Source organism: Erinaceus europaeus, chromosome 4, assembly GCF_950295315.1.
Source record: "Erinaceus europaeus chromosome 4, mEriEur2.1, whole genome shotgun sequence".
Lineage (NCBI taxonomy): Eukaryota > Metazoa > Chordata > Mammalia > Eulipotyphla > Erinaceidae > Erinaceus > Erinaceus europaeus.
In genome coordinates this window covers 107,708,223-107,734,606 of record NC_080165.1, presented here as the reverse complement: position 1 = coordinate 107,734,606, position 26,384 = coordinate 107,708,223, and the positions used below count along the sequence as shown (strand labels likewise).

At 37.4% G+C, this 26,384-nt stretch overlaps 1 protein-coding gene across 1 annotated transcript in view; it reads left to right on the top strand.

The window, feature by feature from the left end:
- ADGRG6 (adhesion G protein-coupled receptor G6) overlaps window positions 1-5,716 on the top strand; it is a 192,553-nt gene extending 186,837 nt beyond the window's left edge. Inside the window, exon 23 of the mRNA XM_060190831.1 lies at window positions 2,180-5,716. Coding sequence (XP_060046814.1) covers window positions 2,180-2,358 — 179 coding nt within the window. The 3' untranslated portion in view covers window positions 2,359-5,716. The remainder of the gene's footprint in view (window positions 1-2,179) is intronic.
- Window positions 5,717-26,384: the final 20,668 nt, after the last annotated feature.

Below are 26,384 nucleotides of genomic sequence, written 5' to 3'. Positions count from 1 at the left end.
TGTTGGTTTATTTCATGGAATTGATCTAGAAATTCATGTTTATGGTATAGATAATGTCTTCTAAGAGCATTCCTTCAGCAAAAGTGGATCTTTCAGGTAAACTCTTACTACTTTTTTGAGTGCATGAATATTTTGCAAGGTAATAAGGCAATATTTGCATGAATTAAATTAAGATTCTTGCTGCACCAGCAAAATTGCTTTTTCTTTACAATACTTCTAAGCATAATTGCATTCCTACACTGAGTTGGAATTTCTCAAATTTCAAATTATTGTGGGCTGTACTGGCTCTTCTCTGCATGGGGTTGTCTGCAAGCCTCTCCTTCTAGGAAATGTACCATGCTCTATAGTTAATGGGTCATTTCAGCTAAGATGAAATAACAAAAGAGGCACTTGAAAAGCTTGTTATATAAAGGGAATAAAATGCTTTATTTTTCTGCTGTTCTTACTGGCTGTGTCATGGTACATTCATAGAAGTCATAAAAAATGTAATTTGTAAGCCTGCTTTTTTGAGACTTTTTTCTGCTTTAAATTTCAACATGTTTTAAATACTGGTTCATTTCCCTAGCCCCTGGTTTTCAGACTTGCTGTTGAAATCAGAATCTTCATTTCACACAATGTAATACCTCATCAAATGATTGGGAGTACCATACTGAAAATTTGTTCAAACTATTTACATTGTTAGACTATAAATTCACAGATAATTGGGTAATATATTTGAAATGGAATTTGTGAAAATCTCTAAAATTGAATACCCCTGGAAGTTGTCAGTGAATAAATATATTCTTGAAGTTTCTTTGAGGATATATGATGTTTTTAACATCAAGCACAAATTGTTCACTGTTGAGATAGAAGTGAAAAGAAAACCCCCAACAGAAAACCAATGACTAGTGAATATATGAACTGAATGAAGGCACAGAAATCAGTCAGCTTGCTGAGAGCTGAATCATAGGATGCTTTTATATTATAATTTGCTGAGCCTTTTTCTTACCAATCTGAGGACATCATTTTGCCATGTTTCAGACTATCTGTTCTTCCCATAAAACAATTAATCTTGTTCTTCCTTTGGTATAGAATGACTGTACTATTTCTCACTTTATTATTTTGTTTACTTAGTGTCTGTCCTAATGCAAGACACCAGTTGAACAACTCAAGATATCTCCATACTTATGATAGCTCTGATAATAATTCAATATTGTGTCACATGGTGAATCCAGCTTACTCAAAATATAAAAAGTATGGAATGGATATTCCAATTTCCAGCTAAGACATCTAAAAACAGTTTTTCAGTATAGTATTTTGTTTTGTTTTGTTTTGCTTTTTGGCCTTTCTCAATTTTGATTACACTTTACATAGAGTTGAGAAGGCACAGTTGTAGAGAGCTGAGCATACTTTATATAAAGTCATATTTGCTCCCTCATTGGCATGAAATCTCTGCTTCCTATTAAGGAAGTTTTTTTTAAGAATTTATTTATTTATGAGAAAGATAGGAGGAGAGAGAGAAAGAACCAGACATCACTCTGGTACATGTGCTGCCGGAGATTGAACTCGGGACCTCATGCTTGAGAGTCCACTGCTTCATCCACTGAGCCACCTCCTGGACCACTAAGGAACTTTTTTCCCCCCTCCTAAGTGTGTTGATAAGGAGGAAAGATGTCTACAAAATATTCATAAGGTACATGTGATTACGTATGTATTTTTATATAATGGAGTTCACGTAGATTCTAGGACAGTATCTGAGCCAATGCAAGATTGACTTTAGGTCTAAAGAAATAATATTGAAATATTTGATATTGAGAAATCCTGAAGAGAAGTATGTGTGTGGCAGTCCCTTATTACTATCAATTGCTTGTTATTACTGAGCCATTACCACATTGTTGTAGCAATTTTACAATTATTATATTTATTGGATTTTTGAAAATTGCCACTTATAAGAACATTTCTCAAAACAGACCCCAACACAAATTATAGACATTTAAATTAAGATTCATACATAAAAATGTACTTTGAAGATGCAAAACATGAAATTTCAGCACAGTTTATTACCTAATCTAAGAAGGAATCAGGCTTCATCTCCTTTATTTCTTTAATATACAGATAAATTAGTGTCTAATGTGGTGACCTTTGGACATGTCACTAGCTCATCCTGTAGCCTTATACTTTTATTGTTTATTTTTTGCAGACAGCGCATTGATGGACAAGTCCTCTTCAAAACTCGCCCATGTTGATGGAGAACAAACATCAATCATCCATGTTCATCAGGTCATTGATAAGGTCAAAGGTTATTGCAATGCTCATTCTGACAGTTTCTATAAAAATATAATCTTGTCAGATACCTTCAGCCATAGCACAAAGTTTTAATACCTTCAGTATATGAAAGAGGAATTAGAAATTTTTGAGGATCTACAAGCAATGAAAACTATGCATAGCAGATATAAATGTGTCTTCCTTCTTCTTCTAGCGTTTGCCATGTGTCTTCCTTATGTAATTGCATGCATTCCTTAAGGTGGGTTTGTAAAATTAAGAGTCTGTCTCATCGATATTTCTTCTATGGGGGGGAGGGAGTTTTCTACCATCACTCAAGCAAGTGCTGAGAGCAGCAAAACTCAGTAGGTACAGGAGATAATTTTTTTAAATGATATAATTGCACCAGATTTAACAGAATTAAAGTAGATAGATTAAAATCAATAGACATAGAAGAAGCAAAGCTAAGAATAAAACACAGAACTCATCCTTCCCAGATCTAATAGGCTTGAATGTGACCATTTGCTACATCTTTTTGAATAATTCAAAGCTCACTACTATTTATAATTATTTTGCATTCCTAAAAGTCTTATGCCAGTACTAGTTCCTATGAATGTAGTAGCAATTCTGCTTTTTCAGTGAAATTTAGTTACAAAAGAGTGTTTAATGTTGGGAGTCGGCGTAGCACAGCAGGTTATGCGCATGTGGTGCAAAGTGCAAGGACCAGCATAAGGATCTAGGTTCCAGCCCGTGATTCCCCACCTGCAGGGGAGTCGATTCACAGGCAGTAAAGCAGGTCTACAGATGTCGATATCTTTCTCTCCCCCTCTCTGTCCTCCCTTCCTTTCTCCATTTCTCTCTGTGCTATCCAACAATAAAACAACAAGGGCAACAAAAGGGAAAATAAATAATAAAAAAAAAGAATTTAAGTGTTTAATGTCTGACACAAGAATTAAAAGGTGTTTTTTTATGAAGATCTTATTTATTTATGAGAAAGATAGGAGGAGAGAGAAAGAACCAGACATCAGTCTGGCACATGTGCTGCCGGGGATCAAACTGGGGACCTCATGCTTGAGAGTACAAAGCTTTATCACTGTGCCACCTCCTGGACCACAAAAGGTATTTTTCTTATATACCAAGCATTAAACCCTCAAGAATATAACATGCTTAAGAAGAAACTCCTGGACTTCAAGAGGTGGCACACCTGTTAGAGTAGCATGCAAAAAGATTCTAGTTTAAGCCCTTAGCCCCTATCTGTAGAGGCAAAACTTCTTGAAAGGTAGAACAGTGCTGCAAGTGGTTCTGTCTCTTTTCCTCTTTATTTCTCTTTCAGCTTCTATCAAAGGGGAAAAAAAGTCCTTGACAGTGTTGAAGTTACCTGTCCTGAAGCACCAAGCCCCAGCAATAATTCTGGTGACCAACAAAAAAAGGGGGTACTCCCAAGATTTTGACATGGTTCATACGAAGTGTGTACAGTTACATTGTTTCATTTAAAATATTCAAGACACAAGAGTTAATAAGCATAAGCATTAGAGATAATTGAACTCCATACTTTGGATCAGGTTTAGTATTATGATTCCATTAATTGCAGACCTCTCAGTAATTATTTAAAAATCTCTTAAATCATTTAATGAATATCTTGCATCTCTGCTTTCATTTTGCTGCTCTATATTGAACCTCACAGGAGGAATACAAATCCCCATTAGGTATGCTGTGTACAGTGGTCTCTCCATTTTAGGAGATGAATTCAATGAGACTATGGGCCTGCCCATGCTGTAGTTTCACTCTTTTCCAGTTGCATAAGTGCAAAGGCTCTTACTTCCCCTTTCAAGAATTTTTTTTTCAAGGAGACATATTGATAACATATCATAAGCAAAATAATTTATATACATGTGGATCTACAATTCCTAGTCTGTAGACTTTTTGTACATATGTCCTTTAATTATAAGGACCACAAGATAATTTGATATTTTTTGATTATGGATTAGATTTCTCCATAAAAGCTATGCATTATATCAAGTAGTTTATCAAATTTTCAAACTATCTTAATTCATATGTTTGCTAGAGCATGAGCAGGAGACTACATTTCAATTGTTCTTAAATGATAAAGTCATATTCAGCTTCTAAGAAATTACTCTCAGTTTATGCTGTACCTTATAATTTGCTCTGGATCATTAAGAATCAAGTTCTAGAGGGTAGCTGCACGAGTAATGAACAAAGGAGATGTTCTGGCAGAGCCATTTTGTTTAAAGGTAGAAGCCAGAGCTAAACCCCCTTGGAGGCTTTTTCTTCTGAGCAGGAAGCAAGTAGTTTCTGGTTGAGGAGAGTTTTCAGACTTTGCAGCAACCAAGAAATCACTCACATTTTGGCTATCTTTAATCATTAAGCTATATGCCAAGCATAAATACATTATACAGTAAAGCTTTGGTGGGTGTTCCCATTTTGTTTTTCAGCAGCCTGGAACTCTGTCTTGTAGATACAAGCATTGCTCAACTTAGCTTTTACAAGGGAGGATATGTAGAGTAGAATAGCAAATCTTAAGGTCACTAAGATTCACTAAAAGTAGAGTCAAATCTCATCCTGTAGCCATATATTAACAAGCTACTTATTTAACAGAGGTTGCATATAGATGAAGATTAATCTTTAAAAGTCACTGAATCATCATAGACTTTCCTCCAAACCTAGAGACTCATTATAAAACTTACTGATCTCATCTACTGTGATATTTCTGTCAACTGTGCCTGGTTAGTTAATAGTAATTAAAATAAAGCTTCAAAAATTAGCATTCATTTCTACTCATCCTGACCTAGGAACACATTTCTTTTCATATTTGATTTTTTAAAAAGTCAGATTCATTTAGGAAATTTTTAATAGCTAGATAAGGAAAAAATGAAGAAATAATCTGACTAGAAATTTGTGCAAAGGGATTTAAAAGACTAAGCCAAATTCTGCTCTCAGTTCTAAGCACAGTTTTCACTTTCATTTAGTGCCTCTGTACAAAGTTACAGAGACTTAGCTATGAAACCAAAGTTAGTGTAACCTAACTTTCAGAATAATCTCTCATTTTTCATGTCTTTCCTCTTTTTCAAATGCATTATTTGTCTTAGTCGAGGATCTTAAGATAGTTTTCATTCCTGTCACCATGATTTGCTTTGTAAAGCCCTCTTTGTCCATTGCTGGCATAGATTCTTTTGTACATATTTATTTATTTATCAGTGTTGACCTGTTTCATCTCCTGCTTTGCCTGAATGTTATTTTTATTAACTTTCTGTTGGAGAAGCTGTATATATTCTTCCCAAATGTTTTGTGAAATCATTTTCTATAGTATTTCTTTGAATATTATAAATAAAAGTGACTGTGAGTGCAGATTATAATTAGTAGTAAGAAGCTATAATAATTGATGGATCTTTTTACTTAAATGGAAAATGTTTTTCAATAAATTCTAATGTTGTTTGTGTTCTCAGTTATTCAGTTCCATTATGGGAAGGGATGTTTTTATTTCTGACTCTTGAACAGGAAAAAGTTATTTGACAGCTGGAAAACAACCTGCCACCAATTAAACTAGTGACATGACCTCCTTTGCCAAAACACTAAAAATGAATATGTTACAGAGATTCAATTCACTCGGGATTATAGCATTTTGATGATCTTAGATTTTTTAAGATGACTGATGCTAAGCCAAACTTTGTGACATACTAAAACTAGTGCAGGTTTCTCTTTTTGGAAAGTCTTCGGCATCCTGGGTAAGGGAACTGAATCAGTAACATAGTGTAGAATTTGGGTCTTAGGATATTTTTCTCACATTCATAGTTGCTGTTTCCACTGTGGGAGGTTTAGAAAATGACAGAAGTTAGCCAACTTCACTTGCATGATCAACACAGAACCTCTCCATTCCCTTTGCTATGATTATTTCGGATAACTCTTTTCTACAGAGAGCCAAGGCCCATTTTGGCTCACGGTGCTCCATGCTAAATTGTGAGGTGTGTTGGCTGGTCAGAAATTCTGTGCCAACTTTCAGAATCCTCATTCAAAGCCATATTGAAAAATCAGGCAAACAGTTGGTTAAGTCTCAGCAAGTAGGCAGGAGACTTCAGAAAACTTGAGGAGTAGCAGTAGGAGAAACATTGATTTCAGAATGACCTGCATTTATATAATTTTAAATTTTGAAGGAATTAGGCTTTTTAACTGTAGTCATGTGTAAACACTTTGGGAATTTTAAGCTGAATAATCTTCTATTTCTCTCATACAAAAGTATTATATTTCTACCTCACCGTCCCTTACTGCTTCTCCCTCCTGCCATCCTCATTTCCCTCTTTCTCATACCCTAGCTCTCCTTCTGTCCCTTTCTTCTTCCCTCTTCCTCTCTTCACTTTAAAGGAAGAATAATGAAAGCAACATTTTTTTCATGATTCCCTAGAGAAAATGAAAGTAAATGTGAAATATTCAAATACTGTGTTTGCATTTATTGTCAACAGCCTTTAAAAAATAAGTAAAAACTAAACTGAATAGTTCAGGCCTGATAGAAACACACACACACACACACACACACATATATAATCTGTAGACTTCTTAGGATGACAACTGCTGTTGCTTTGTATTTTTCTTATCATTTTCATCACATTCTGTGAAACATTATTATTGGGCCACTCTTGTATTTGGGTTTACTAGTGGTGGAAGATGGTAATTAACTTGCCTGTGACCACAAGGAAAGTAAAAGCAGGATTTAAATGTCAGCCCATCAGACTCTACATTGTATCTACTGTATCTTATTCCTTAGTGATAACTCCAGAGATCCTGCACCCTTGTAAAGGAAGAAACCTAAGGATGGATTCAGTGTCATGTGATTCAGACAAATGCGCTAGGCTGGCAAAACATTTGTGGGAATATGATCTTTGAAGTTCCGAGAGACTCTGATAGGACTCTTCTAAGAAAAGAGAAAGTCATTTTAGGCATGGAGGTTATTCCAGTGAGTGGAAAGTAGTTGAGGCTTGCTCAGTGGTGGATGTATAAAACAGATTATAGAATAATGATGAAGTCACAGTATAAAGGGTGAGCATCTGTCTGGGGAAATTTTGCTAGTCAGCATGCACAAGGGAGACATAAAGCTTTTTGAACAGGAAAGGAACAGAATCCTAGGTGGTTTGGGGAAGGATAATTAGAAGGCAGAGGGATTAGACATGGGAGAAGTGTAAGGAGTTCTTTGAAAAAGTAGATCAGTAAAATCAATTTAAGAAATACCATCTGGGAATCACAGGTCTCAGAAGAGTGATGACACCTGTTACAGACTTCCAAAGCCACAGTAGGCTCACCTTTTGGTACATAACTCACCTGATATATAATAGCAGTGAATACCTTATTTAGAAGTACAGAGAAACAAAGTAAGCTTCTCAAGAAAGAAAAGATGACATATCAAAAAGCATAGTGAAAGAAGAGTAGACTACTTGTTTAAAGGTACACAAATATCAAAGTGGTCTTGTGGAGTTTCATTGTCTTATGAATGGAGTACATTATATTAAGGTAGAAAATATTTTTTATCCTTACAGTCCAGTTGTTAACATATAATTATCATTTCTTATCTCCTCATGTTATGCATCTGCAAAACACTCATTCCCAAGTTAGGTCTCTTATGGCCAACATGCACAAGGGTGCCAACATCCCTAGTCCAACTCCTGTCAAAGACAATCTGGACATTCCTCAAAACAATAGAAATTGATCTACCCTATGACTGGCAATTTATCTCCTAGGGATATATCCAAAAAAGGCAAATGTGCCTGTCTGAAGAGGTCTGTGTACACCAATGTTCACTGGGTACACAATTTATTCATAGCCTAAATTTGGGACCCAGAAATGATTTTATAGTTGGGTTCTCCTAGTAAGATGAGGATGGTGGAACTAAGGAGGTTGATACTGGAAAGGAGACGATTTTTCATGTGAGGCTGAAAAACACCTTATTAGGACTGGAGAGACAGCATAATGGTTATGCAAAAGACTTTGTCCCAGGTTCAGTCCTTAGTACCACCATAAACCAGAGCTGAGCAGTGCTCTGGTTATTCTTTTGTGTGTCTTTCTATGTCTCTGTCATTAAAAATAAATAAGTTAGAAAAGAGAAAAACACCTTACTAAATGAGACAAAGGATGGCATCAGAATGGGGACCTCGGTAAAATCTTAAGGATTTGAAACAATCTTCTAGGGAAAGCAAACCTTTGACAAAATTACATTGAACAAATTAATAAGTAGTTTTTCCTTTATAGTAGCTTTTTACAGTACTCCCTAAATTATTTTAATATGCTATTTTGTGTAATTCAGAAAAATGGTTTAAGATGATTGCCAGACCTTTAATATTCTTTTTTAAATTTACATTTTATTAATCATTTAATAATGGTTTACAAGATTATAGAATTACAGGGTATAGTTCTAAACCACACACATCACCAAAAATTTATGCCCCCCTTTACTGAAGTGTCAAACCTTATTGATTAAAGGGTTATTTAAACACTTTTGAGTAATTAAATGATGGATAATTTTGAACAGCCTGAAAACCGTGTTGAATATTTTAATTTTTGTGTTCTGGCTAGTTTGACTTATTTTCCAGACTCTGTTGTAGTTTATTTTTATAAAGTCAAGAAATGAATGAGACTAAAATATTTATATTTACTTTAAATATATATTGGTGGAATCAGGGTTTTACATCTGCACTGCTCCAGGCCATGGTTTTCGTGCAGATAGAAAAAAAGTGGGAGATATCAAAGTTACCTCCATTGCCATGGCACCCCCTATATAATTCTGGAGGCTCAAATGTGGGCTTTCTGCAGTAGTATTGCAGGACAGGAGCTATCTCTCTAGGCTTAAATGTATTTTAATACTAACATATAATTTAATGCACATTGTGAGAAAATAAAAAGGCAAAGCAAAGTGCTTAAATACTTTTGATAAAGACAGACCTTGAGCAAAGTATTTTTCTGCTTTTGCCCTAAGACTCAAGTCAATTAGGGTTACTAAACAACTACAATTTTGTTAATAGGGAGTTATAAAATAAAAGTCTTCCTGCAAAGAATTTATTCAGAAGGAATGACAAGTTTGACACGTATGAAACTAACTCAAATGATAATTGGTTTAGATCTGAAACGCAATCACTACTGCCAAATTATAACTGATATGTTGTTTCCCCTAACACTTGAAAATGCCTGCCATGGATATCTTAAACCTTACACTGTGTTATTTTAAAATGACACCTTACACTGTGTTATTTTAAAATTTTGTATCTATGACTTTTCTACCCAGTAATATTAAGGGTAAATGCATTAATTCATTTTAGAATAAATTGCATGGGCAATAGAATATTGATATTCACATAATACTTGGTTAATGTTTATTGAATTAAATTGGAATCTATATGTTATGTATTCTACCAGATCTATTTGCATTTTATACTTTGGAAAAAGTTTATTTCAAAATATCTTGGATTTTGATGGGTTTGCAAGAACTTAGACCAGAAGGGAAAAAAGAAAACAGCATTATGTTATGCAAGATCCTGTATCCCGATTCCCACATATTTTTTTATTTTTAGGCAAATGGAGTAAGGAAAAAAAAAGAAAGGTTAGTTTTACATTAATCATAAATCCTTTTAAATGGTACTGAGAAAAGAAACTAGGCTTATCTAAAGTCTGAGATCAGTAAATGCGTAAATTAGTTTTTGAACAATTGTCTTCAGAAATGTGTTATAGGTCAAACTGACTTGTTATAGAGAGGGTCTTTGTTTTGTCTGGGTTTTAATACTTATTGGAAATTGCAACCAGTAAGAAAATCATGCTAAAAAGTCTTCAGTATAGATGGTAAATTATGATACCGTTAAATAATAAAGGTAAAAGGTAATGAATGCAGTACTAAGAATTAATGTGGTATAAAATTAAAGATTTTTGCTGGGGGCCAGGCAGTACATAGCTAGTTGAACACATACACTTAAGGACCCGAATTAAAGCCCTCTGTCCCAATTTGCAGGGGGAAAGTTTCATGACTGGTGAAGTAGTGTTGCAGGAGTTTCTCTTTCTATCCCTATCTCCTCTTCCCCTCTCACTTTCTGTCTCTAGCCAATAAGTTAATTAAAATATTTTTAAGGGAGTTGGGTGGTAGCACAGCAGGTTAAGCACAGGTGGGGCAAAGCGCAAGGACCGGCATAAGGATCCCAGTTCAAGCCCCCAGCTTCCCACCTGCAGGGGAGTCGCTTCACAAGCTGTGAAGCAGGTCTTCACCTATATGTCTATATTTCTCTCCCCCTCTCTGTCTTCCTCTCCTCTTTCCATTTCTCTCTGTCACTACAATGACATCATTTAAAAGTGTTTTGCTAAAACCACCAGTTACTTTACTGCAAAAAAATCAGAATGTAAAGGAAAGCTCACTTGTTTAATTGTTAGGAAATATTAATTTTGCTACTAATGGTCTATATTTGTGAACTTAGTATGTCACTTATCTGCACTGACTTCAGTATCTACAAAATAATCTTTTCAATTCTAGCATCCCCTTTAACTTCTTTATAAAAATGCTAATAGTTTCCATTTAAATTTAAAACCTCAAGACCCCCGAGATGTATGCAATCATTTCTCAATAAAATTGGGAAAAGGATATTAAATTTCAAAGCATTTGATCTTGTTAATTCTGAATTTTTTATTCACATTTTTGTTTGCAAAATGAGTACCTTTTTATACCCACCCTTCAGTAGTTAGATGATACTAGTTATGTCTTTTAATGGTAAAATTAATAGAAAGAGTCATTCTCAAATAGAAAGAAGATGATGATCCAATAGTAAGGTGGTATCCTTATGAAAAAAAAAAGTCTTATTTTAGCAACCCTTTGAAATTAATGATCCTCCCCACCTTGGGTACAGAAGTCTCATTTCTTCTACTATGCTACATTACAACACACTATGCACTGTCCCAGGAGGAAAGATGAAAACAGATCAGCAGGAAAAACTAAGACTGGAAGGAAAACAGATTTAACAATTAGCAAGAATTGTCCTTAGATGTGCAATACAAATCTTGCTGGGTGAATGAAAAAGGCAAAACTGAATATTCTATTTTTATTGAGCACATTTGGTCCTGTATTCCAACACAAAGATTCATTTTTACTTTATTTCTTGGATGCCTAGACATGGTTCGTAATGAATTTAGAGAGGCCTGAGTGCATCAATATTGTAGAGGGTCATTCTTAGCAACAAAACCCATTGCCAAAGATTCCAAGAGCAAGATCATATTTCATATGATTCCAAGTATTCTCAACAACTTGTGATTTGCATTTACAAATAAATGTCTTGGCAGTAGGAAGTTATTGCTTGTGCAAAGCAGTGCACTTTGTAGAGAAGAGTTAAGGTGAGAGTAATATCTTGTATACAACTAGATATTTTATTTGTTTTGCTACTATGGTTGTTGCTGGTACTTAGTGCCAGCATTACAAATCCACCATTCCTTTTTTTTTTTTTTTCTATTTTATTTGGTAGGACAAAGAGACATTGAAAAGGGAGAGATGAGTATAGATGAAGAGAGACTCCTGGACTTCTGGGGAAGAGCAATGGCGACCTAGTCACAGAATTGTGACTCTCCCCCAGAAAACAAATAGTACAATAAAAGAATGCAACTAATTTTACTGAGAACACATGAAGTTTCTGATAAAAAAAAAGAAAAGAAAAGAAACAGAAGGGCACTGATGGTGCATGGACAATGGGAGCAGGGGGTGGGGGTGGACTGGGGGAAGACTAAAGTAGCACCACCTTGTCTTCAATTACTTCAGATGGAAGGTTTAAAGGGTCTATGTGGAACCACTCAGGGAGTGACTGACTTAAAAAAAGGGGGGGGCTCTGACCTGATGTTTAGAGCTGTAGAATCTTCTGAGAAAACTCCAGGGTAACTGGTGAACAAAACACTATGCACCTCCTTTGTGGTATCAGGAAAGCCTATCAAATTCTAAAGTGTCCCAGATGCCATAGAGACCTTGGTGATCAGGATCAGACTGCCCTACAGTGTGTGTGTGGAGTGGGTCAGATAGCATAATGTTTATGCAAAGACTCTCATGCCTGAGTCTCCAAAGTTCCAGATTCAATCTACTGCATAAGCCAGAGCTGATCACTACTCTGCTAAGGAGAGGAGAGAGAGGGGGCAAGACAGGGCAGGGCAGGGCACATTCCATGTTCATGGGTTGTGAAAAAAAAAAAAGAAAAGGAAAGATATTCCATGTTCATGGGTTAGAAGAATGCAAAAAAAGAAAAGATATTCCATGTTAATGGGTTGTGCAAAAAAGAAAAGGAAAGATATTACATGTTCATGGGTTAGAAGAATTAAAATCATCAAAATGAATATACTACTACCAAGAGCCATGTACAAATTTAATGCAATTCCCATGAAGATCTGAACACTTTTTTTTTTAGGAGAATAGAACAAAAGCTACAAATGTTTATGTGGAACCAGAAAAGGCCTAGAATTGCCAAAAATAATCTTGAGGGTAAAGAACAGAAGTGGCATGAATATCTCACTGTTGTTTTTTTCAGTATCTCTTAATCTCTTTTGGATATCTCTTCTTTTTTAGTTGTCTCTAATTTGTTCTCAATCTTGCTAATTCTGTGTTCGGCCTCATTTATTCTATTCTCTCTCCCTTCTACTGTTCCCTGAAGTTCATCTATTTTGTTACCGTGTTCTGATACTGTTTTAGCTTGTTCACCTAGTTGTGTTCTTAGCTCAGCTATTTCAGCTTTAAGCTCTCTAATAACCTAGAGATAACTAGTGTTTTCTTCCAGAGTCTCATTTGTTGTTTCTGCATTTCTGATGACAATTCTTTCAAACTCTTTACTCACTCCTGTGATTATTTCCTTAACTAGTGTTTGGATGTTGACCTCATTATTTTGTGCTTCAACCTTTGGGGTGCTTTTAGCTGGACTCTTGTCCTGGTTCATTTCTCCAATATTTCTTCTTGTTGCTTAACCATTTTATATAGTATGTTATAAGGTCCCTCTCTTAGTACTTTTCGAATTACTGATCACTCTGGCCTGGATTGACTTGTGTCTAAGTAAGGTAATTAAAGGGTTCACAGTTGTGGAAATTGACAGTTGTTTCAATATTATTTTAATCCCTGAGTTGGAGAGCAGTGGCTTAAAAGCCTCTATGTTCTTTTTCTTCCCTGTAGGCTATGGGAGCCTGAGGGCTTTTAAACTAGAAGTAGATTTCTTAGCTTAATCACTGACTCCTGACCAAGAGATAAAGCAGAGTGGGGCAGAGATAATCCAGTGGTTATGCAAAAGAGACTCTCACAGCCCCACCACTAGGCCACCCAGGTATAGATCTTCTCCTGAGTTTCCTCATTAGTTCTCTGTCCCCTGGTGTCAGCACAGGGCCTCCCCACCCCCTCCCCCGCTGCTCCAGGTTCTGAGGGCAGTAGCAGTGGAGACTCACAGTTGCATTTGGTGAGTCTTAAGGGAGTCCTCTCCTCCCTTCAGCTGTCCTTTTGTTGGTGAAACAGACTGGAGGTGCTTTCTCAACTGGTAAACTGCTGGACTGTTACCAGCCACTTAATCTCTCCCCAGGCTCCTCTCTGTCCATGAGTCACACATGTTTGCACTAACCAGTGGTTTGGTGTGTTCCTGAAGTCATTCTGGTCCTGTCATGTTGCAGTCACAGGTGGTCTCCTTTGGTATTCCTAGTTGATCTGGGAGAGGAGAGGAAAGAAACACATCTGCTGCTGCTCTGTAGCCCTGCCTCTGGAAGTCCCGACTTCACTTATCTTTAGAGAAATGCAAAATTAAAACTACACTGGATTACCATTTCTCACCTGAGAGAATGGCTTATTTCAACAAACCAGGAAAGGACAGGTATTGGAAAGGTTTTGGAGAAAAGGGAGAGTCCTTAAGCAAATAAAAATGAAATTACCTTGTGATCCAGCAATGCTACTCTTGGGCATTTATTCAGTAGGTACTCAAGCACTAATTAGAAGATATTATATACCCCTATTATCACTGTTGTATTATTCATAATAGCCAAATAGTGGAAGCAGCCTAGATGCCCATCATCAGAAGACTGACCAAAGAAATTGTGGGATATATATTTCATGAAATACTACTCTGTAATAAAAAAGAACATTGTGTACTTTGGGACAAAATGGATGGAACTGGAGATGATTCTTAATCTTAGCAAAATAAAGAAAAGAAAGACAACTACCAGATAGTTTCACTCATATGTGGAATCTAGAGATCTGATTCACATGAACTTGCCAAAAATAACAACAAAACAAACAGAATCCCAGAAGCAAGCAAACTGTTTCTTTGGGAGTTGGTAGAGTGGAGATACACACCTTTGAAGGTGGGTGTGGTGTGGTGTTGTAATCTTACTATCTGGTAGCATACTATTAAAAGAAATTAAATAAATTAAAAATAAATGAATAGAAAAGAAAACTGAGTCTGAATTGATGCACTTGAGAGGAAGAAGAAAACTAACCATGGTGAGGGGCACCCAGCTGTGGATATTTAGAGTCCTAATGAGAATGATGGGATGAAGATTGGGCTTCATTGGTAAAGGGGAGGGTTTTTTTTTTTTTTTTTTGGTAATTTATAACTCATTTGAGACTTCTGAATCCATAAAAAATTTCCAAATCTTATTTGCTTTGGGGGAAAAAATTTTACCTCAGAAGATTTAAATTCTTCCCACCAGGGTTTCAAATAGACCCTTGAGAACAAATGTACTATTTAGCAGAAGTCAGGAGTGGCTGCTACTGTGTGGAATTGCCTGAGTCTAGATTTTGTCCAAGGAAATATAGATTTAAAAAATAAAAAAGAAACAGATGTAATTAAAGTTCTAACATCCACTAAATATAAATACTTTACATTTATTACTAAAAAATTAAACTTTCAAGGAATGCATTTGTTTATTTATTTATTTATTTTTTGCCTATCACAGTGGTTTCACTGATCTATGCTGAATGTATTAGATACAAATAGGCAGAGATAAAGAGAGAAAAAGACACCACAATTTAAATTTCCTTCAGTGTAGTGGGGGCTAGGCTTGAATCTGGTTGCGCCCATGAGAAAGCAAATACACCATCCAAGTGTACTAGTTTACTAGTCTTAAATTGATTTTATTAATGCTGTGTCAAATATACTCATGCATGCACATTACCAGTGAGTCACTTCCATGACCCAACATTTTTTTCTATTTTAAGAGTGTGTGTGTGTGTGTGTGTGTGTGTGTGTGTGTGTGTGTGTGTGTGTGTAAGAGAGAGAGAGAATGTGTAAAAACTTTGCCTCCCCAAGAACAAAAGCCCAGGTCCAGATGGCTATACTAATGAATTTTATAAAACACTCAAAGAATTAGCAACCATCCTCTTTAAACTATTCCAGAAAACAGGAGAAGAGAGAGAGTACTCCCAAACACATTCTATGAGGCTAGTATCACTTTGGTTCCCAAAGCAGGAAAGGACTCCACCAAAAAAGAAAACTATAGACCTATATTTCTGATTAATATTAATGCAAAGATCTTTAACAAAATCTTAGTTAATTGAAAACAACATTTTAAGAGAACAATCCTCCAAGACCAAGTGGGATTGATTCCTGGAAAACAGGGATGGTTTAACATCTGCAAGTCAATCAATCTAATTAACCATATCAACAAAGAGAAAGATAAAAATCCCATGATTGGGAGTCATGAGGTTAAGCAGCAGGTTAAGCACATGTGGTGAGAAACTCAAGGACCAAAGGAAGGATTGCGTTTTGAGCCCCTGGTTCCCTACTTGCAGGGGAGTCGCTTCAGAGGCGGTAAAACAGATCTTCAGTTGTCTATCTCTCCCCGTCTGTCTCCCCCTCCTCTCTCCATTTCTCTCTGTCCGATCCAACAAAGATGACAATAATAATAATTACAACAGTACAAAAAACAACAAGGGCAACAAAAGGGAATAAATAAATATTTTTTAAAATTTTTAATCACATGATCACATGATCTTATCATTTGATGCTAAAAAAAATTTGACAATGTCCAACACCCATCAATAAATTGGGAGTAGAAGGAAAATACCTCAACATAATAAAAACTATATATATCAAATACAAAGCTAACACCATACACAAGGGGGAAAATTGAAAGTTATTCCCCTTAAAATTAGGAAATAGACAAGGGTGTCCACTCTCACCACTTGTATTCAACACAGTCCCAGAAGTCCTTGACATTGCAGTCATGCAAAAAAATGATACTAAAGGAATCCAAACTGGGAAATATGAAGTTAAATTATCATTGTTTTCAGATATGTTGTTATACCTATAAAACCTCAAAAACCTCTACCAAAAAACTTCTGGAAATCATCAATAAATTCAGTAAAGAAGCAGGTTACAAAATCAATAATCAGGGAGTCGGGCTGTAGCGCAGTGGGTTAAGCGCAGGTGGCGCAAAGCACAAGGACCGGCGTAAGGATCCCGGTTCGAACCCCGGCTCCCCACCTGCAGGGGAGTCGCTTCACAGGTGGTGAAGCAGGTCTGCAGGTGTCTATCTTTCCCTCCTCCTTTCTGTCTTCCCCTCCTCTCTCCATTTCTCTCTGTCCTATCCAACAACGATGGATGACAACAACAATAATAACTACAACAATAAAAAAAAAAACAAGGGCAACAAAAGGGAATAAATAAATAAAATTTTTAAAAAATTAAAAAAAAATATACAAAATCAATAATCAGAAATCTGTGGCATTTCTTTGTAAAAAAGAAAATATGAGCCAGGAGAAAGGGAATTCAAGGAAATAATCCCAATTGAATTAAAAATATAAAATACTTGGAAATAAATCCTGCAAAGGAGGTGAAGAACCTGTTCAATGAAAACCATAAGATAATGTTAAATGAAATAGAGGATGGCACAAAGAAATGGAAGAACATCTCTTGTTCATGGATTGGAAGAAGAAATGTCATTAAAATAGCAATTCTGTCATAGGCAATCTGCCAGACTCAGACAAAAACTAGTAAAGCTATGGGCCTCTTGGAATATACCCTAAAATAGACCTACTAGCTTTTCCAAAATGAAGACCCCCGAATCTTCATCTACAATATTCTTGCCTTTAGGTTCATGATTAGTCAACAATTTGTTCTGCTTAATATCTCAACTCTTATTCATTCATCAGGTTCCAGATGCTATCAAAATGCCAGCCTGACTTTCCTGGGCAGATGACCTCAACAATGTGTCCTGGAACCCCACCTCCCCAAGCCCTGCCTCACTAGGGAAAGTAAGAGACTGGCTGGGAGTATGGATCGACCTGTTAATGCCCATGTTCAGTGGGGAAGTAATTACAGAAGCCAGACCTTCCATCTTCTATACCTCATAATGACCCTGGGTCCATATTCCCAGAGGAATAAAGAATAGGAAAACTATCAGGGGAGGGGGATGGAATATGGAGTTCTGGTGTAATGGAATTCTACCCCCTTTTATCCTATGGCCTTGTCAATAGCTCCATTTTATAAATGAAAAAAAATTTAAAAATTTTTAAATGGCAATTCTGCCATGGGATGATCTCACTGATAGAAGATGAAAAACAAGAGCATAAGGGTAAACACAAAGCAGAACATGAACTGGAATTGGTGTATTTCACCAAAGTAAAAGACTTTGGGGTGGGTAGGGGAGAGATCAGGTCCTGGAACATGATAGCAGAGGAGACCCTAGTGGGGGTTAAATTGTTATGTGGAAAACTGAGAAATGTTACATGTGTACAAACTATTGTATTTTACTATCAACTTTAAAGCATTAATCCCCCAATAAAGAAATTTAAAAAATGACAGTTCTGCCAAAAGCAATCTATAGATTCATTGCAATACCTGTTAGAATCCCAATGACATATTTCAAGGAAATTGAATAGCTTATTTAAAAATCTGTGTCAAACTATAAAAAAAAACAAAATACAAAAAATTTTTTAAAAACAACTAGTATAGCCACAGGTCCTTTGCAATGTGACTCAAATATGCCTACTAGCTATCTACAAAATGGAGGACCCCCAAACTCTTCATCTGCTCTATTCCAGCCTTTAGGTCTATGATGGGTCAACAATTTGTTTGTCTTTGTATGTTAACTCTCTTTTCAACCACCAGGTTCCAGATACTAGCAATATGCGACCAGACTTCCCTAGATAGACGACCCCATCAATGTGTCCTGGAGCTCCGCTTCCCCAGAGCCCTTCCCCACTAGAGAAAGAGAGAGACAGGCTGGGAGTATGGATCAACCTGTCAATGTCCATGTTCATCAGGGAAGCAATTACAGAAGCCAGACCTTCAACCTTCTGCATCCCACAATGACCTTGGGTCCATACTCCCAGAGGGTTAAAGAATAAAAAAGGTATCAGGGGAGGGGATGGGATACAGAGTTCTGGTGGTGGGAATTGTGTGGAGTTATACCCCTCTTATCCAATGGTTTAGTCAATGTTTCCTTTTTATAAATAAAAAAAAAATTTTAAAAACACCACAAATACACAAAGCTCTCCTGGGGGGGGGGGGAGAAAAGTACAGGCATCATAATTCCTGACTTTAATTTTATACTACAAAGCAATGGTAGTTCAAACAATAAAAATCACATGATCTTATCAGTTGATGCAGAAAAATGAACACATGGACAAATGGAGCAAGATAGCCTAGAACGTGACCTTTTATTATCTTTGTTTCTCCTTTCCTAGTTGACTCAGTTGTGATATTAGGTAGCTTACTTGAGATCTTTGCTCTTTGTTAATATGGGTTTGTATTGTTATAAACTTCCCTCTTAGGACAGCAGTTGCCTCATCCCACAGGGTCTGGTAGTCTTAATTTTTATTGTTTTTAAAGTAATTTTTATGTTATTTTTTATTTCTTCAATGACCCAGGTGTTATTCAGAAGTATAGTTTTCAGTCTCCACAGTTTGGGTGAATTTCTTTGTATCTTTTTGTGGCTGTTTTCTTACCTCACTGCCTCATGGTCAGAAAATTATGGTCAGATAATTATGATTTCAATATTCACATATTTATTAAGGCTAGGCTGTCTTCATATCCTAGTACATGATAGATTGAGAATGTTCCATGTCCACTTGAAAAGAATGTATATTCTTTTTCTTTACTTTTTTTGTTTTTGTTTTCCTTTTTTTTAAATTTTTTATTTAAGAAAGGATTAATGAACAAAAACATAAGGTAGGAGGGGTACAACTCCACACAATTCTCACCATCCAATCTCCATAACCCACCCCCTCCCATGATAGCTTTCCCATTCTCTAGCCCTCTGGGAGCATGGACCCAGGGTCGTTGAGGGTTGCAGAAGGTAGAAGGTCTGGCTTCTGTAATTGCTTCCCCGCTGAACATGGGCGTTGACTGGTCGGTCCATACTCCCAGTCTGCCTCTCTCTTTCCCTAGTAAGGTGTGTCTCTGGGGAAGCAGAGCTCCAAGACACATTGGTGGGGTCTTCAATCCAGGGAAGCCTGGCCAGCATCCTGGTGGCATCTGGAACCTGGTGATTGAAAAGAGAGTTAACATACGAAGCCAAACAATTTGTTGAGCTTTGTTTTCCTTTATTGTCTTTTCAGTTATTAAGGATGAAATGTTCTAAATATATTTTACGTTCATCTCACCTGTGACTTCATTTAAGGCCTGTCTTGTTGATTTTGTGTACTGATGATATGTCTCTTTCTGTGAGTGGTGTGTTGAGGTCTTCAACTAGTAGTATGCTGTTGTAGGTGTCTTCTGTAATGTTAGAAAGTACTTTTTGTATGCATATTTGGGTGTGCAAATATTGGGAGCATCTATATTGATGATGTTTATGTCTTACTCTTGGATTTATTGTCTGCCCAATATGTAGTGTTTATGTTTGTCTCTTTTCACCTTCTTTGCCTGAAAGTCTAATTTCCCATTTGTTTGCATTATTGACTTGGAATGCCTTGTTCCAGCCTAGCACTCAGAGCGTGTGTGTGTGTGTGTGTGTGTGTGTGTGTGTGTTTCCTAGAGACACAGAATAGATGGGTCTTGCTTTTTTAATCCATTCAGTCACTCTGGATATTTTGACTGAAGAATTTAAACCATTCATAGTTCCAATGACCATTCATATTTCCAATGACCATTCATAGATATAGTTTGTGTATGGCCATCTTGGTTTTTGTTTTGAGGTTGTTTTATGTTGTCTTCTCTTGTTTGTCTCTATTTGTTATTTTATATGGGTGATTTTCTATAATGGTCTTGCCTACTGTACATATGTTCCCTATTTATCTTTGTGCTATATTTTGTTTTGTGATTATCATTAATATTGTGATCTAACTTGCAATATTTACAATAGTCTTTTATAAGTTGGCCTTGGTTTACCAACATTGGATTGCGTCATTTTGTTCATTTTGCTCTCTTCTTTCTGTGTCAGTTATTTCCTGTTATTGTGTTCCTGGCTCTATGCTAATACTGATCATCTCATTAAAATTTTAAATTCTTTTTTTTTCCATATGAGATTTCTCTCAGTAATCCTTGCAAGGAAGGATTATTAGTGGCAAATTCCTTCAGTTTCCAAATGTTTGAAAAAATCTCTACTTCTTCATATTTGAATCATAATTTAGCAGGATACAGTGTTTGTGGCTGTCAGTTCTTATCTTTTAATACTTGCATATGCCACTCCTTGCCTCTAAACTTTGTGATGAGAAATCTGATAAAAGACAGATTGTTCTGCTTCTGTATGTGACTTCCTTCCTTCCCCTAGCAGCCTACAATGTTTTTTCCTTGTTCCTAGTTTTGGATAGATTTACAGTAATGCACCCTCTTGTGTGTTGTTTTGGGCTCAAAAATTTAGGTGTGCATTCACCTGCTTAGGTTTCTATATTTTCAACATTGCTCAGGTATGGAAATTTTTATGCTAAATGTTTAAATATGTTCTCTACTCCTCTCTCTCCCTTTCTCCTCCTCCTCCTCCTTCTTCTATCCTGGTGACATCTTTCTGATGGAGTCTGCTATTTCAGAGACAAATGTCTCACTTTTCATAAACTTTTCCTCTCCAAGAGTTTTATATTCACAAAGTGTGGTGATTGTGTCTTCTACAGTTGATATTCTCTCCTCCACCTGATTTAGTCTACTTCCGAAATGTCTTACCTCAACCTGAACTGTATTTGAAGTGCCTTTTAGGCCTTGCAGTTCTGCTTAGAAGCTTTTTTGTTTGTCTGTTTGTTCATTTTGTTTTGTTTTTCTGTACTTTGTGATTTTTTGTTAAAACAATCACTGAATTTTTAAATTTTAAGTTTAGTTTCTTGAAGTGATTTCATAATGAATTTTCTGAAACATGTCTCTGTCTTTTCCCCCTCTAAGTCTATGTCTGTCTGGTCATTTGGGGGTTTTGTCATTGCTGTCTGTGTATTTCTCAGTTTCTGCATTTAGTATGGTTTTCACCTCTGCCAGCTATGGATAAGGTGTTTGACTTCCCTGTTTATATATCTTGGTGGGGAACAGAAAATTTTATCCTTTGTCACCATACTGGTTTACTGTCTTTTTTTGTCTGTATAGAGTCTCACTGCTATTGTTCTAGCCTCCAGGGCTGGGAGTGGGAGCTATCACCTTGGAGAATTCCTTTTTCCTTAGTGTTCAAATAAAAAGCAAGGCTTATGGCTTTAAAATCCCCCTGCCTTTGTTCTTCCAAACATGTGCTCTTTTTTTTAAGTACTAAAATCTCATCTGCTACCACTGAGCACTGCTTCTTAGTTTTTGCAACCTTTTTCCCTCACTCCTGGTCAGACTTCTCTGTACCCACTTGTGGCTAAATGAGTTGTATCTAAGTTTCAGATGTGGGAGAGGGGAAATTTTTGTCCTGAGTCACCAGGCTGGTTTAGTGTCTTTGAATCAATATAGGTTCTCTCTACTCTTGTGCAAGCCTCTCTAAGGTAACGACATTGACATCACAGTTGTAAATTAGTGAGTTTCTAAGTAATTTTTTAAAGTTATTATTGACTTAAATAGGAACCAGAACTGGTGTACTTCAGGTGTTAATCTCCCAATTTGGTGCCAGCTATCTCTGAGTAAAAGTTTATACTCCTGGGAATCGCTCCCTCACCCCTTTTCTGTTCATGAGCCACACATACCTGTACTCACTTGTGGCTTGGTGAGTTTCTGAAGAAATCCTGCTCATATTTTGTTGACTTTTCAGGTGATTTATGTTGCTATTCCTATTTGATCGAAACAAGTCTGCTGTTACTCTAACAGCTACGCCTCTATACACAGCCTCTTTTTTTCCCTCAGTCTCACTCAGACTTCTCAGTATAGGTAAGGATAACTCTTTTGGCATTAGTGTGGAAGATAGTTTTCCTGATTCTTACAAGTCATATTTTTATTCTACTATAAGATATATAGATGTTCCCGTCATACTGTTTGTAAATACTGTTAAAGGAATATTTTTAAAAAGGGGTGGGGGAATTTCTCCAAGATGTGATTTCATGAATGCAGATGCAGTTATTCACATAGCCAGAAGATGGCAACACACCATTAGCTATTGTTCAGTATGCCATTAGAATACTATCTTAATCTTTCGAGTTTTTAATTTTATTTTATTAGTAATTTAATAATGATGAACAATATTGTGGGATAAGAGGGACACAATTCCACACAATTTTCACCACCAGAGTTTCACATCTTATCCCCTCCATTGGAAGCTTCCTTATTCTTTTTAATTTTTTAATAGCAATTCAATACTGATTTACAAAACCACATATCAACAAGGGTACAATTCCACACCATTCCCAACACCAGAGTTCTGAAACCCAAATATCTCCACTACAGTTTTCCCAAGGCTGGAGATATGAGTTAACTGTCATCTCTATAACTATCTGCCTACATTTGTACACAATTGCCTTCTTTTCCTTCTAGGTCCAATACTCTCTTCCTTTCCAAACCACACATAACCCTATTACTACATTTAAATATATCTCCCCTTTTCATTCTCTCTGTCTCTGTCTCTCTCTCTCTCTGGAACCTGGTGGAGCTGGAGTTCAGGGTCCTCTTATCTTCTTCCTCCTATCACTTCTCCCCCACTGGGAGTATGCATCAAAGTTGTTTATGAGGTGCAGAAGGTAGGAATTCTGGCTTCTGTAATTGCTTCTCTGCTTGATTTGGGCATTGGTGGGTCAGTTCATCCCCTCAGCCTGTCTCTATCTTTCCATAGGTGTTGAGGCATTATACAGATGCTGTCTTTGCCCTCAGGTTTTGCCACTTCCTGCGATATTCTTGCAGTGCCCTTTTCAACCAATCCTGTCCTGACATGTCACTCCTGGTTGTTGCCCAATAAAGCCCTCCCACTTCTGCGCTCACTCTCTCTCCCCAGTGGTGAGGTAGCTGGGACGGCCATTTTTTCGGCTGACTCCACGTGGCCTGAGCCACCCTGTTTAATCCGTAATAAAGATTTGTGTACCCCGTTTGCTCCAGGTTTCCTCTCTCTCTTCTCTGTGGCGCAGCCCGACACATAGGCCTCTTAAGAGGTGAGGTTCCAGTACAAATTGATGAGGTCATCCACCCAAAGAAGTCAGGGTGGAATCTGCAACTTGGTGTCTGGAAGGTGGCAGGACATAAAGTGAAACAAAATGGTTAATGAACAGGAACCAAAAAGTAGGAACAGAGCTGATGAGATTAGGGATCTTGGGCTGGAAGCTTCCTTATTGTTTATCCCTTTCGGGGAGTATGGACCACAGATCTTTATAGGGTGCAGAAGGTGGGAGGTGTGTCTTCTGTAATTGCTTCTCTGGTGGCTTGGACATTGACAGGTTGATCCATATCCTCAAGCTGTTTCTGTCTTTCCCTAGTAGGGTAGGGCTCTTGAGAGGTGGGGTTCCAGGACACATTGGTGAGGGTCGTCTGCCCAGGGAGGTCAGGATGGCATCATGGTAGCATCTGGAAGTTGGTGGCTGAAAAGCATTAAAATATAAAGCAGAACAAATTGCTTAGTAATCAGGAACCTAAAGGTAAGAATATAGCAGATGAGATTTGGGATCTTCATATTGGAAGAAGCTAGGAAGTCTATTTTAGGTATATTCCAAGGGGCCTATAACGTTACTAACTCACCTGTTCCCAAACATGAGAACTCAGTAATCTGACTCTGGCTGGAGGCAGCAGGGTAAGGGCAGCAGTATTTACTGTATGTATGTCTCTGTTTTCCAGATCCAAAACCATACATGCATAATCTTATTCAGGCCTGGGAAAGAATGTTAAAAGCTTCAAGATCAAAGAAACTGCTTTAGTTTTTGGTTTTTTCTTAACCAGAGTACTGTTCAGTTCTGACTTATGGTAGTGGAGGGGGTAGAACTTGGAACTTTGGAGCCTCAGGCATGAGGAAACTGCTTTAATTCTAATAGGCACCCAACACTAGCTTTCCTGCAAGTATTCTGAGAGCATTCAGATACAGCTATGACCTTCCTAGCCTATATTCTAAACATGAATCAAATCACTGCAAATCACAGAGGTAACTTTGTTCTGATAAGACATTGATTTATCATATCCTATTGCAGGAAAATAGCATTTGGCTGGTCAGACTCTAAGCTTTCTTATTTTACTTTTTATTAGTGATTTAATAGTGATCTACAAAATTATAGACAATATGGGTGTACTTCCACATCATTCCCATCACCAGAGTTCTGTGTTGCCATTTCCGTCCAGTGGGAACTGCCATAGTTCTCCCAAGGTCACAGGTAAGGGTTTATTTTATTTATATCTATATATATATATATCTATATATTTGTACATTTTTCTACAGTCCTGACTTCACTTCCTTTGTAAATCACACCAGTACCTATTACTGCTTCCTAGTGCCTTTCTTTTTTCCTTTTCTCTCTCAGATAGGCAAAACAGTGCATTACTTCCTCTGGTGCTTTTCAGATTTGCTTCCCTTTCAGTGATGGTATAAAAACAGAATTCTGGTAACAAATAATTAGGTCCCTGTGGAATTGGGGTTCACAGTCCTCTGGTCATCTTCTCCTATTATTTTGTCCCTCTGTGAGTGTCGGGCAGCTCCCCCTGCTCAATCCTCCATTGCTGACACTATGTCCTATTTACATAATCATTGTTTTGCCTGATCTATCTTCTTTCTACCTCAAGACCCGCCCTGGGGGTTGTAGGGGATGTCTGTGGTATGGGTGACATTATAAAGAAAAAAAGTCTTTAAATTATTAGCTGACAAACGCAGGCCTATAGTGGCAAAACAAGATACACCAGTTAAGTGTAGAAAAATATGTGCTAATCATGGGAAGCAGATTTGTATGTGTTTTTTCACAGGAATCCCCAAAATCCATTTGGACCCCCGTCCTCTAACATTGCCCACAAGATAGCATGACTATAGCACCCCCCGAAACCCATAATATGACCTGGCACGATCTGAAGAACCTGATTCACAGACTCCAAGGACAGAACTTTCTTACTGTCTTTCTCTCGCCCATTGCTATCTGCCCTTCTTGCTTCTGCTTCACCTGTCACGTTTTGGTGGTTCCAGCTCACTCTACAGAAAAGCAAAGTTCTAGTTGCTGTCCTTCCCCACTGAGATAGACATGCAGTGTTTCATCCCCTGTCATCTCTTCTCCTGGTTGTTGGCATTGGACTGACGCTTCTATTGAACTTGCTGGTGGACCTTTGGACACTCCCTTTATGCTGCTGGGCTTCTCAAGGACTGATTGCAGCAGTCCATGGATTTTGCATCCAGCTGTCTTGGGACTCTACAACTCCGAATAGCCCCTTCACCTGGCAAGCCACAAGCTCCTTAGCTTGGCAGGCCACACCCCCTTACCTGATAGGCCCTGCCCACAGAGGCAGGAAATGCCCCTTCGCCTGATAGGCCCTGCCCCCCAGAGGCAGGAAACACCCCTTCGCTTGATAGACCCTGTCCCCCAGAGGTAGAAAACCGCCCTTTCACCATTAAGCCCCACCCTCTCTGCCCATCAGCAGCCCCTCTCCACCTACCAGGCCTCTCTTAAGTCTCACACTTTCTCTTGCTACTTTTACTTATCGCTCACTGTCTTATTCCAGTTCTTTTAAAAACGCCTGCACAATATAGGTTTGTGTTCACCCATACACTGCTATTCCTCTGACAGAAATGGAGTCTTTTACAGTCATTCACCTATTTAAATATGGCCATTAGAAAGAGGGAAATGCCGGGAAATTGTGAGGATGTGGTTGAGCTTGGCAGGGCTTGACTTA